This window comes from Spermophilus citellus, assembly GCF_964194105.1.
Source record: "Spermophilus citellus genome assembly, chromosome: 10".
NCBI classification, from domain to species: domain Eukaryota; kingdom Metazoa; phylum Chordata; class Mammalia; order Rodentia; family Sciuridae; genus Spermophilus; species Spermophilus citellus.
In genome coordinates this window covers 34,381,452-34,395,831 of record NC_138197.1, presented here as the reverse complement: position 1 = coordinate 34,395,831, position 14,380 = coordinate 34,381,452, and the positions used below count along the sequence as shown (strand labels likewise).

Sequence of the window (14,380 nt, the reverse complement as noted above, 5' to 3'; positions counted from 1 at the left end):
CAGCCCCAAAAAAAAGGGAAAAATAAAAAACTTATACAATCTTTCCGATAATCAATTTGCAAAACACCCCTCAACCCACCCGCCCCCCAAAAAACCAAAAATATACACTGACTCAATGATTCATAAATCTGCATTATAGAAACACAAATGACCAGTAAAAAGATATAAATAAAAATTCCATCATATTACTAACAGTTTCTTTTTAAACTGTAAACAACTTAAATACCTGATGAATAAAGTATGAGAAAAACAACACTGAGATTTAGTATATGCCAGGCACTATTTTAAGACTTGACATTTATCACCTTATTTGAACCTCATAACTATCCTATAACATGGCTTCCATTATACACATGAAGAAAAGCATGCAAAAGTCCAATCTCTTGTCCATGATATACATTTAGTAAGATTTAATCCCCAGTAGTCTGGTTCTAGAGCAAATTCGTTTAACCACTAATCCTATACTGCTATATTATGTCAATATAACACTTTAAAATTATTAAAATTTGTGTTATGGATCAATATCCTCCAAGAAAAATGGCCCCAAGATAGAGCTAGATTGTAAAGGTAGGCTATAAATAAAAATGCAAAATATTTTTACAATCACATTTAAAACTACAGTTTGTAATTGCATAAAGATACGTTATGCATAAAAAGACTTGAAGGATACATATAACCTAAATTTAATAGTGACTTTCTCAAGATGTGAAAATTATTTTTTATATTGGCCAAATTATAGTTATATTGTGTGCACATACAAATATGTAACAACAAATCCCACATTCATGTACAACTATAATGCACTAATAAAAAATATGAAAAAGAAAATTATGTTTTCAGTGCTGGAGATTGGACCCTGAATATAGTGCATGCTAGGCTCTACAACTGAGCTATACCCTAGCACAAAATTATGAAAAACTGCTAAACTTCATTGTTCTTGTCTATATTTTTCCAATTTTCTAAAACAAATCACTTATTACTTTTGTTAGAAAATTTGCTAGGGCAGTACCAGGATTGCCTAGCCCACCTTTTTGAAAATATTTTGAAGCAGGATTCTCTCTAGGTTACCTAGGGCCTTGATAAATTGATGAGGCTGGTTTTGAATTTGCAATCCTCCTGCTTCAGCCTCCAGAATCACTGGGATTACAAATGTGGACCACCACACCCAGGTGGGAAACAATTTTTTTAAAAAATCTGCTTCTCACTAATGAGTCTATATACTGGTATATTTATGAAATCCTGTCATAATTTGTACATACAAAGCTCGATCAGCTCCAAAAGTCTGAGTTCCACAAACAGATTATCAACAACTAGGAAGAAAGGGTTGGGAAAACAATTTTAAATGTCTACTCTAAGAAATTTAATATATGACTTTGTTATTTGTATACATATTACCATCCTGGTTAAGAAACTGATATGATGAATGGTTAAATAATTTGTCCTAAGTCTTACAACTAGTAAAGCTAGAATTTAAATATACTTTGTTTGCTTCAACAAAGTCTCAGTTGTAGGACACCAGAAGGAAAAAAGCTGAAAATAACCTTTGACCAATTAATTTACTAAGAAAAAATAAATAAACTAATTAAAATGAATAGCTCATCATAAATTGGTTAATGGCATAGAACTAGGAAAACTGGAAAATTCATTGAACTAGGATTTGTTTAAATGGGATTTTATTCCACAAAATTGGGCAAGTAACAATCTTTCATACTGTTTTGTTCTCTTTAAATTAGAGGATCTGAGCTAGGTGACTTGTCATATGCCTATAATCCCAGCACCTCAGAAGAATGAAGAAGGAAGACCAGAAGTCCAAAGCCAGCCTCAGCAATTTAGCGAGGCAAATGAGAAAGACCCTATCTCAAAATTAAAAAATAAAATAAAAAGGGCTTGGGATGTGGCTCCATGGTTAAGTGACCCTAGATTCAATCCTTGGTACCTAAATAAATAAATAAAATTAGAGAAGCATGACTCAGTGGTAGAGTGCCTGCCCAGCATGTTCCCCACCATAAAAATAATAATTAAAAATAATTAAATTAAAGGATGAGAGCCAAACATGGTGGCCTATAACACCAGTGACTCAAAAGGCTGAGGCAGGAGGATCTCAAGTTCAAGGACAGCACTGGCAACTTAGAAAGATCCCATCTTATTTAAAACATAAAAGTAAAAAAAGGGGGGATTGGAGATGGATCTCAGTGGTGGAGTGCCCTGGATTCAATCCCCAGAACAAAATACATAAATCAATAATAATTAATATAATTACTATAATTATGACAATTAATTATAACATAACTATATATTATATGTGATACTAGAGGATGAATAGCTTTTCCTAATTCCTATAGTTCCCTTTTGGCTTAATTTTAGGAACTTTTGTACTAAAAATATGATCTCTCACTCTCTCTACATTTATACACCCTTTAATAAACACACATCCCCACTCAAATTAAGTCAGATAAAACATGTACTCTTATTTTAATATTCTTCATTTTTAAAAGAATCTGAGAGCATACAACCCAAACAAACTACACACAAATTAATGTAGAAAAGTGCTTTTCCCGAAAAACCTTAACTTTTGACAGTAATAAGATTAAATATCTAAATGCTTGCTAAAACCTTCAGCCTGGTTGGAAGTGTAGCTCAGTGGCAGAGCACTCGCCTAGTAAGCACAAAAACCTGACTTTGATCTTCAGCACCAAAACAAAAATCCTGCTATATACAACTATAGCTATAAACTATAGCTAGGAAGCCTGACTTATTTTCTGAATCCAAAAGATTTTCTAATCTACTCCATCTCCAAAAGAAAATATATTCCTTCTCCTATCCATAACAATAATTAACTTTATTCTAAATGCTCCAGAAAAGATCTTGGTCTCTCTTCAATTCCTTCTTTCATCAACAAGTCACCAAGATGAATGAATTCACCAAATGCTGGTGAGAATTAGAGCCAAAAGAATTCTCATTTTGCTAACTGGAATGTGAAATGATACAACACTTTTTAAGGCAGTATGGCAGTTTCTTAGTAAGCTAAACATATCCTTACCTTATGATCTAGCAATCATGCTTCTTGGCACTTATTTACCTGAAGGAGTCAAAAATTTATGTCCATACAAAACATATTCAAAGATAATTTAAACCAGCTTTATTTGTAACTGCCAGAACTTAGAAGCACCCAAGATATCTTCTAATAGGTATATGAGTAAATAAATTGTGGTACATCCAGACAAATGTAACATTATTCAGCACTGAAAAGAAATAAAAAACTATCAAGCCACGAAAATACATGCTAGAGTCTTAAATGGGTATTACTAATTAAAAGAAGCCAACATGAAAAAGGCTAGAGTTTATTACTGCAGCTATGGAATTCTAGGCAAGGAAAACTATGAAAGTCCAAGGTTGTCAAGAAGGAAGAAAAGGACAGAGGATGAATAAGTGGGAGAAGAAGAAAATGATAAATAAGCAGAGCGCATACAGGATTTTTTAGGGCACTGAATTATTCTGTATAAAACTACAACAATAGATACATGTCATACATTTGTCCAAGCCCACAGAATGTCCAACACAAGAGTGGACCACAAGGTAAACTAAGGACTTTGGGTAATAATGATGTCAACGTAAGTTTACCAATTTTAAACACATGTACCCCTCTAGTAAGGGCTGTAAATGATAGGAGGAAGCTATGCATGTGTGTAGGGAAGGGATATACAAGAAATCTACTTTCTATGCAATTTGAATGTAAACTTAAAATTGTCCTAAAAATTGATGTTTTTTTATACGAATTCTTTTATTTTTTAGGTATAAATGGACACAACACAATGCCTTTATTTTTATGTGGTGCTGAAGATCTAACCCGGGTCCCACCCATGCTAGGCATGCTAGGTGAGTGCTCTACCACTGAGCCACAATCCCAGCCCAAGTTGTTGTTTTTTTTTTTTTTAAAGGCTTAGCCTTCCAACTATGCCATTATGAGAAAGTGAACAAATTCTCATCTCAAAACATTCAACTACAAAATTACCTATGTGTGTGTCTAAATTCTATTTCTGGGGCTCAGGAAATTAGCCAAAGACAAATTAATTGAGACACATTTAATAATAACCCCCCCAAAAAGGTAGAACTGTGGGTATGAACAATGAAGTCTATGGCTTTTTTGCCTAAGGCTGCTCCCATTTCCTATCTTTACCTTCACAGCTTGGTTAGCAAGGGTAGTTTGACCTGGATGAAGTAGCTGGGAAAAACAGCACACTTGCTGCCAGAGAGGGTGGTTCTGAGATTGTGGCACAGAGGCTAAAACCAAGGCCTCACTGACAATAAAAGAGATGAACAGGGCAAATATATTCTGGTAGCCCAAGGACACAGTTCTACCACAGACCAGTTTGGTCTAACCAACTCTGATTAGCATTATTTTTTTTTTCCCCAAATAGGCATATACTGGGGAGAATGTTCCAAAAATTTTTAACTGATGAAGCTGGATTCAAAGAAAACCTATTGGAGACCATTGTTTTAGGTACTATGTAGAAAAAGAGAATTCTGTGAAAAAGTTTTCTCATCTATAAAGTGGTAATATAACATTCCCTAAAATGACATAATACTTAATACTTAAATAATGTAAAATAATAGTTTTGAAAAACACTTAGTTATGTAGTTATGTCTGGATACACAAGAGGTATATACCATGCTATAGGGAATAATAATTTCCTGAAGACTTCTTAATGGATGTTAAGATAATCAGAATAGGTGTGGCAACACTCGCTTGTAATCCAAGTAGCTTGGGAGGCTGAAGCAGGAGAGGACTGCAGGTTCCAAGCCAGCCAGAGCAATATAGTGAGGCTGTAAGCAACCTAGTGAGACCCTGTCTCAAAATAAATAATAAAAAGGGCTGGGGATGTAGCTAAGTGACTAAGTGCCCCTGGGGGTTCAGTCCCTTGTACAAAAAAAAAAAAGATAATCACAGCAGTGTTTAATGAAGATTCGAAAAATAAAGAGGAAAGACCAATGTGAAAAGAGAAAGAGCTAAAGGGCTGTTGTAGTCATTAAAATTTGAGGCCACGACTGTCTGACTCAGAATAAGAAGATAGATGGTTAAAATTTAGAATGAAAATAAACAAGAAAATTGTGTTAAGACAGGCTCTAAAAGAGTTAAATTTTTAAATGTCATCACAAGTCCAGGTGTATGTGAGAAAAGTGATGTTATAAAGAAGAACGTTGTAGGGGAAAAAGTGAGTTCAGCTTTGACAAACTGGCATAGAAATGCTAGTTGCATTGAAGTGAAAATATATAGCAGGCAAATTTAGAAAAAAATGCAGGAATAATAGTTTTCAACCCTAGATCTTTTTCAACTATTCAAACTAATTTCTACCTGCCAAATCTTGCCTGTCTACTTGGCAGACACTAGATTTCTTTTTCTTTTTTTTTTTTTTTTTTGAAGCTCTGGGATCAAACCGAGAGGCACTTAACCATTGAGCAACATGCCTGGCCCTTTTGTTGTTGCTTACTTATTTATTTATTTTTTAGGTACCAAGCATCGAACTCAGGGGCACTTGAACACTGAGCCACATCCCCAGCCCTATTTTGTATTTTGTAATAGGGTCTCACTAAGTTGCTTAGCACCTTGCTTTTGCTGAGGCTGGCTTTTAACTCCATGATCCTACTGCCTCGGCCTCCTGAGCTACTGGGATTACAGGCATGCGCCACCACACTCTGCCCTTTTGAAACAGGGTTTTGCTAAATTTCTTACATTGACCTCAAATTTAGAATCCTCCTGCCCAGCCTCCCAAGTAGCTGGCATTACAAGCTCTGCCACCAGGCCCAGTTGAGACACCAGATTTCTTAAAGAACCCTGGCTCTGGCCATTGTTTTTCTAATCTGTAAAACACAGAAGTACACACCAAAAGCCTGTGGGAGTGGTATTATGTGAACTAATGTTTCATACTGGCATATCTCTTCTCAAGCACACTTCAAGAGCATAGCTCCCAACAAAAAGTATCTGAGGTTCTGACTTCAGTTTCAACAATAACTACACATACACTTATACTATAAGTTATAAGCAAGCTATAATAATTTTACATGTATTTGAATAATTATTAAAGACGACGTCTAGAAAACAGGAACTATGTTTTATTTTGCATACCATACCCTTCAATAAACTAGTATCTAGGAAGTACTCCAATAATATGCAATGAAAGAATGAAAGAGAGTTTGCTCAATGTCTTCTGAATCTGAAAATCTGGGCATATATATTGAAAAAAGAATTGAACTGAAAAATAAAACAATGAGCATAATCCTTATAAAGTTAGTAACTAGCCAGTGTAGCAGTACACACTTTTAATCCTAGTGATTCAGGAGGCTGAGGAAGGAGGATTACAAACTCACGGCCAGGTCTCAAAAATAAAAAGGACTGGAGGTACAGGTTAGTGGTACAACACCCCTGGGTTCAATCCCCAGTATTAAAAAATAAATAAATAAAAAGAAAGAAAAAGTAGTAATTATATCCAAGAGAAAAGGAATACTCACTTAAATGAAATAGCATGGAAACATAACAACAACTGCTCAAAGAATGAAATAAATGTTAAAAGAAGGCTGAGAATAAAGACTGGTCTAAGATGGTCTACTTATTAATTGAATCTGTGGAATTAGACAAGATTCTGCATCTTTTAATCACCCTGTGAATGAAATTATTTTCTAACAGCAAATAAAAGTAAGAATTTAATATACTCTGCATATCTTTAATTCACACAATAATTGTCTCTCCCCCACTGTATTAATGAGGAAATTAAAACCATGGAGCTTCACTATGATTCTAGTCACAAAGCAAGTAAATAATCTATTTTTGTTTGTTTCCTAAGTGATCTAGAATGTGCATATGCTAAATTACAAGTTATAGGCAGGCACAGTGGCACACGCCTGTAATCCCAATGGCTCAGGAGGCTGAGATAGAAGAATTTTGAGTCCAAAGCCAGCTTCAGTAACACTGAGGTGCCAAGCAACTCAGTGAGACTCTGTCTCTAAATGAAATACAAAATAGGGTTGGGGATGTGGCTCAGTGTTCAAGTGCCCAAGTTCAATCCTCCGTACCAAAAAAGGAAGAATACTAAATTACAAGTTATGTTCTAAAGCCAATAAAAAATTCCACTTTTCTGATACCATATGAAATTCCCAGACAGAAATACCACTTATGTTAACAAACCGTAACTTTCCAAAGCAAAAATTTAGATTTCTGAAATTTAGACCTCAAGAATTGCTATGCTCTTCCAGGGTATCTTTCCCTTTTAATTCTAAAACAAACGTGAAATATTACAAATACCAGAAATATTTTTATCATTAACACACATCATTAGTCACATCATTAACGCACACTTACCCTTAATAAAACTGTTTTAGTAGTTTAAGCCACACATTATTTTGTAAAGAAAATGAAAATAAGAGTCACTGTACATGGGTTAACAAGACCTCTGAAAGATACAAATTCCCTTAGGAGTTCCTTATAAACAAGTATTTAAAACTAGAAGATAGAAATAGAAAGGAATGATGGCACACACCCTGTAGTCCCATCTAATCCAAAAGCTCAGACAGGAAGATGGCAAGTTCTAGGTCTACCTGGATGACTTAAAAAGAACCTGTCTCAAATAAAATTTTTAAAAAGTAGGATTGGTAATGTAGTTCAGAGGTAGAGCATTTGCCTAGTATGTGCAAGCCCCTGAGTTCAATCTCCAGCACTGTAAATTAGAAGACAATAAAAATAGAAGAAAACTAGAAAGTCATTTTAAATTTCCTTCCTGTGGGGCTGGGGATGTGGCTCAAGCCGTAGCTTGCTCGCCTTGCATGCATGCGGCCCGGGTTCGATCCTCAGCACCACATACCAACAAAGATGTTGTGTCCGCCAAAAACCAAAATAAATAAATAAATAAATAAATATTTAAAAAATCTCTCTCTCTCTCTCTCTCTCTCTCTCTCTCTCTCTCTCTCTCTCTCTCACACACACACACACACACACACTCTTTAAAAAAAAATAAAAAATAAATAAATAAATTTCCTTCCTGTGTTTCCTAAATCCAATTAGGAAACTAGTACTATTTCCATAAAATTTACTAGATTTTATGATCAAATGATGCTTAAAAATGCTAAGGCTATTAATGATTCATTTGTCCTAAAACAGAAAGATTCACCCTATTCCAAGCAAAAATTCAGAAGATCAGTCAGCATAGACTTACCCAGATTTCCTTGCTCAATTGTCAGCACCACCTCATCCATCACCACAGCCCTGAAGTCCAGTTCCTCTTCACCACATTTGGACTTCAAAGCTCGTAAGATCTCTTTTTGGGGATAGTCTTCCCTGATACGACGATCTGTCAAAAACCACAACTTTGCAGCCACAGAGCTACACATCTTGATCTGCTTGTTCTTTCTCTTCTGGATTATTTCTTCTTGAATGTAAACTCTAGATGGAAAAAAATAGACATACAAATCAAGAAATCAAGTGCAAATCAAGGAATCTACTTAATGTTTGGATTTTATACATGCAAATGCTGAGTATACAAAACTATGCAATAACTATAATATAGTTATTATATAATAGCTAGGAATAAGGTAAAGACAGTATGCCTTTTTTTATTTTCATTCAAATTAAAAATTATATACTAGCAAAAATATAGAAACTGGCAACTTTTCCAGAAATAAGATTTCTCTTTTGTCCTTTAAGGAAACTCTCATTGCAGCTTAACATTAATAATTTCAGTTGGTCACTTCAAAGAAAGGTGGGACATAAAGAAAGAACATAGACCAGTATATTGTCTAGCAATATACTTCAACTTGATCACCTCCTTTTCAGTTTTATTTCTTCACTCAAAATCAATCTCCTTCTTGACATGAAATAGACGAAATCCCAATCATCAACAAGATACCCCATATTTCCCATCAGTAGTCTCATTATGTATATTTTGTATCTGTAATTAGCTTAACATTCAATTTCCTTCCCATGCTTTGTAATAGTACAAAATGAGATAACAGCACTGATATTACTAGGTAATTAAATGCTGACATCACTTACGTAGTAATTTTAATCAAAATAAATACAGAAGAAGAAAAAGGACTTTGAATAATCAAAGTAAATGCCCAGGTCCTCACACTAAATTTTGTCCATTTCAGTCAGAGAACACTATGCTCTTACTCAGTGTTTGTATTCTTTCTTTAAATAGAAATTTGGAAACTCAGTTTGCTAGAATACAAAAAAAAAAAAAAAAAAAAAAGAGGACTTTTTCACAGTGATAAAAAGTCACTAGATTTTGAGTAAGACAACAGCTTAAAGTTGTCTTCCTGGAAGGCAAAAAATAAACAAAATGAGTTTGAGAATAAGAAGGAAGTTTAAAAAAATTTTTTAATTAAAAAAATTTCAGGGGTTCGGGGTTGTGGATCAGTGGTAGAGCACTTGCCTGGTATGTGTAAGGCCCTGGGTTCAATCCTCAGCACCACAAATAAATAAATAAATTAATATATAAAGGTCCATTGACAACTAAAAATATATATGTTTTTTAAAAGTTTCAAGTACAGTTGTCCCTTGCTCTAGGTATCCAAGAGGTGGTAAAATTTGGTTCCCAGAAATCCACCCCTGCCTACACACCACATCCTACTCCCAGGTACAACAAAATCCAGAGTTAAGTCCCTTACATAAAATGGTATATCTTCATACAACTGTACACATCATTGGGGATTAGATGCAGGGACACTCTACAACTGAGCTATATTCCCAGCCCTTTTAATTTTTTTTTATTTTGAGACAGGGTCTCTAAGATACCAAGGCTGGCTCCAAACTTAGAATCTTTCTGCCTCAGCCTCCCAAGTTGCTGCAAATACAAGCTTGCACCACTGGCCACACCCGGCCCTCCTGTAAACTTTAAATCATCTTTAGATTACTTATAAGACTTAATTCAGTATAAATACTATGTACGTAGTTGTTTTACTGTTTTGTTTAAAAATACCAAGAGTCTGTATATTTTCAATATAATATTGACTGAATCTATGGATGCAGAACCAGGGCATAGAGGGCTGACTACTATTCAAGTATTATCCCAGATAAGGTGGTAAAACTAACTCAAAAACAAAGGGTAAAGATTAGAGGATAGCAAAATCCAAAGGGATCAGCAGCTTCATGAAGAGCAGCAGCTATACTGGTCCTTCATGCACACCTCCACTCTCTCTCAGATATACAATTGGAAGGACCTGATCCTCGGAAATATGGTAAAACCAAAGTCAACAGTGCACGTTGACCTACACCATGCCTGTCAAACTCACTCACCTATGCTATTCTCAATCTACCTATCCCTCAACCCACTTCCTCAAAGGTGTAAATAAGTCACTGACATTAAATAAGAAGGATATCTATTCTAAATATGATAATAACTTACACTAGGAAGGAACCATGCTCACAATAACATATTATACTCAATTCTGGTCAATCTGTAAATTAAAAATTATACTCTTTGTGTTATAGTTTGTGATGTTTAAACCTCATTAGAAGATGACTGCCAAGCCGGACATGGCAGCACAAACCCATTATTTCAGCTACTCGGGAGGTTGAGGCAAAAGGGTGGCAAGTCTTACATCAGCATGGGCAACCTAGTGAGACCCTGGGTGATAAGAGTACCCCGATGCTGCTGTTGATGATGATTATGATGAAGAGGAAAAGGAAAAGGAAAGAGGGAGGAGGAGGTAGCAGGAGGAGATAATAATAATCACTAGATGTAATGAAATAAAATATGCATTATGGGCCAAGTTCAAGACCAGCCTTGGCCACTTACTGAGATTACCCCATCTCAGCCGAGTGCAGTGGCACAGGCCTGCAATCCCAGCAGTTCGGGACGCTAAAACAGGAAGATCAAGATTTCAAAGCCAGGCTCAGCAAAAAGTGAGGCACTAAGCAAATCAGTGAGACCATCTTTAAATAAAATACAAAATAAAACAGAGTTCAATCCCTGGTACCTGCCCCCCCCCCAAAAGATTACCCCATCTCAAAATAAAAATGGCTGGGGATGTAGTTCAGTGGTAAAGATTCCCCAGGTTCAATACCAAGTACCAAAAGTAAAAAAAAAAAAAAAAAAAAACACTTAAAAATATTTGTATATACAGTTATTAAAACTGCCATTAACCTCCAATACTCAAGCCATGTCAGTCTCTTCTCCCCTGACAATTGATTCTTGAGCCTCATCACTGATGATTTAATTTGATTATATGGTGGGCTTCCAACTAAGTGTGGCAGTTCTTACCCCAATAGCAATCAGAATGAAACCTTATAACCACTGGCAACTAGTAAACAAAAATGTTTTGCTGATACTAATGTCAGCTGTTGAAAACTTCATGGATCCCAAATATTTCTAGTAATTCTGTAATCAGACAATACAAATATCTACCCACCCCCCTTGAATAGTACAACTTTCAGTCAACCTGTTTTTTCACATGAAACCTCTAGTTGTCAGATAACTGTTGTAAGATGTCTGAATCATAACTATTGGGATTCCAATTCAAAATCTATCACCCAGGTCAAGTTCAAAGACTTGGGCCTGGCATCAGGTCTAGAAGCAAGTCTATACTCTGCTCTCTGATTTGCAATGGGTTAGAAGGAGCAGTTGTATAGGTTATAGCTTTCTTGCAGATGCCACACATAATCCCCAATTGCCATAAAGCTGGAAGAGGCCAATGGTACATTCCCAAGGAACTGCATTCCCTCAGCTCATTCTCAGGTCCTATGCAGGGCAAGGGGTACATTGTCTGCATACATGTGTGCCTAACATTCAAAGAGATGCTGTCAACACGGCAGCTCTCGTGGATCTTCTCAATTTCCCTCTTTACTAGAAAAGGACTTCCTGACTTTAGATTGCAGAATGTCAAGTGATTTTATTTCTGGCATTTATACTCCATTTTCTTCACTCTAACACTTGCCTGAATGCTAAATAAGATACACTTTTGTGATGTGGTTTTTTATAAATCCAGTCAGAGCAGGTGGGGTACAGAGATGATCACTTCATACTACCTGACCAACAAGCTGAAAAGACTATAATGCATAGCTGCAAACTCAATCACTGCAGCAACTCCTGGCAGATTATGTATCTAGGAATATCATCTTGTTTAGTTTAATAGCTACACCCGACATCCTTGAGGACAACTCTATGTCTCTACACTGCAACCAACAACTATAGATTCAGATTTGGCTTCCTATCACATTTCATTTTCTGTTTTGTTTTGTTTTTGTGATACTGGGAATTAAACCAAGGACCACTTTACTACTGAGTTAAATCCTGCCCCTCTGCCTTTGTATAATTTTATTTTGAAACAGGGTCTCACTCAGTTTCCCAGGCTGGCCTTGAATTTGGGATCCTCCTGACTTGGCCTGCCAAATAGCAGGGATTACTGGCATGTGCCACTGTGCCCAGCTTCATTTTCTGTTTTCTTTCCTTCCCCGCCCCCGGACACTTAACCACTGAGCCATATGCTCAGACCTTTTTTATTTTGAGACAGATCTTACTAAGAAGTAGTTTAGGGCCTCCCTAAATTGCTAATGATGGCCTAGAACTTGCAATCCCCTTGCTATTCAGCTTCTGGAGCTCCTGGGATTACTGGAGTGTGCCACCACATGTGTTTACCTTAGGGCTATACTATCAGGATTCACATCTGAGACCCAGAAAGGTCCTTGAGCCAAACACAGTGACTAGAGCTCTTTCCTCCACCAGAGTCTTCCCAATCTCAGGCAGCTAACATCAAATGGACACCTCACTCCACTGGCCACAGTATATCCATCCTTAATGAAATTTTAAAACATCTACTTTTCTACCTTTTCAACATTTTGATGTTGTCTGTATGTACTAACAGTAAGGAAAAATGGCTTGGATTATAGCTCAGTGGTTGAGTGCTTGCTTTCCTAGCATGGGTAAGGCACTGGGTTTGATCCTCAGCACCACATAAAAAAATAAAGAAAAAACTAGTAAGGAAAAAGGAAAAATAAATGCTGATAAGTCAGAAAGCATGCCGAGCACAGTGGTGCACACCAGTACCAGGAGGTTGAGACAGAAGGATTGCAAGTTCAAGGCCAGGCTGGGCAACTCAGTGAGACTCTATCTTAAAATAAAAAGGACTGGGAATGTAGCTCAGTGGTAGATCAACCCTGGGTTCAATCCCTAGTACCATTAAAAACAAACACAAAAATACGGACAGCACAGTAAACCTATATAGTACAGAAGGCAAAAGTTCACCAATAAAATGACAATCTTATTGATGATCCAGAATCGTAAAGTTTAAATGACATTCACAATTTTAAAAAATAGGAGCCAGATATGGAGACACTTGTCTATAATCCCAAAAACTCAGGAGATTTAGGCAGGAGGATCACAAGTTCAAGGCTAGCCTCAGCAATTTAGCAAAGCTGTCTCAAAAAGAAAATAAAAAGGACTGGCAATGTGGCTCAGTGGTAAAGAGCTCATGTTAAATTCCTAGTACCAAAAAATAAATAAATAAAAGATGCAAAAGAGTCCCCTGTAAAATAGTTACTTTTCCTGGCACTTAAAGGAGTAAACTTGGGGGCTGGGGGTGAGGCTCAGTGACAGAGCACTTGCCTAGAATGTGTGAGGCACTAGGTTCAATTCTTAGCACCACATATGAATAAACAAATAAATAAAAGGAGGAAACTTGATCATGTAATAAAGGTATCTGTAAGAAAATATTCTTCAGCAGTGTAAGATAAACGCAGCATTTACAAATGTCCACATACATACCATTTTCTCAGAATATGAACTCATATCACTAACTCCTATTCTCTATTTTGTTATTTCTCCCAGAATATCAAGAAAAATAATACATAAATACTAAGGTGTCAAGTAAATACTATGGGGGAAAAATATCTTCTTTGAAATAAAAAAAAAAACTCCACAAATAGAATTCACTTTTTTTTTTTGGGGGGGGGAGGGACCGTTTAAAGGGGGTATTGAACCAAGGAGTGAGCTACACATCCCTACCCCTGTTTATTTTGACACAGGGTCTTACTAAGTTTCCCAAGCTAGTCTAAAACTTGAGATCCTCCTGCCTCTGCCTCCTAAACTGTTGAGATTACAGGTATGAGGTGCCAAATTCAGTGAGAATTTATACTTGTATAAAGTGGCATAGCCTTTAATCTTAGTAGCTCAGGAGCTGAGGCAGAAGGATTACAAGTTTAAAGCCTGCCTCAGCAATTTAGTGAGGCCCTAAGCAATTAGGCAAGATCCTGTCTAAATAGTTAAAAAAGGTCTGGGGATGTGGCTCAGTGGTTAAGCATCCCTGGGTTCAATCCCTGGTACCAAAGCAAAAACAAAAACAAAAAAACAGTCATCAAGAATACAAATAACAAAAATTCTAGAGAGGATGTAGA

The 14,380-nt window shown here is 36.2% G+C and overlaps 1 protein-coding gene across 2 annotated transcripts in view; it reads right to left on the bottom strand.

Moving 5' to 3' along the window:
* RIMKLB (ribosomal modification protein rimK like family member B) overlaps positions 1-14,380 on the bottom strand; it is a 76,314-nt gene that overhangs the window by 29,881 nt on the left and 32,053 nt on the right. For both annotated transcript variants that reach the window (XM_081311479.1, XM_081311478.1), the window contains exon 2: positions 8,205-8,431. In XM_081311479.1, coding sequence (XP_081167605.1) covers positions 8,205-8,379 — 175 coding nt within the window. In that variant the 5' untranslated portion in view covers positions 8,380-8,431. The remainder of the gene's footprint in view (positions 1-8,204; positions 8,432-14,380) is intronic.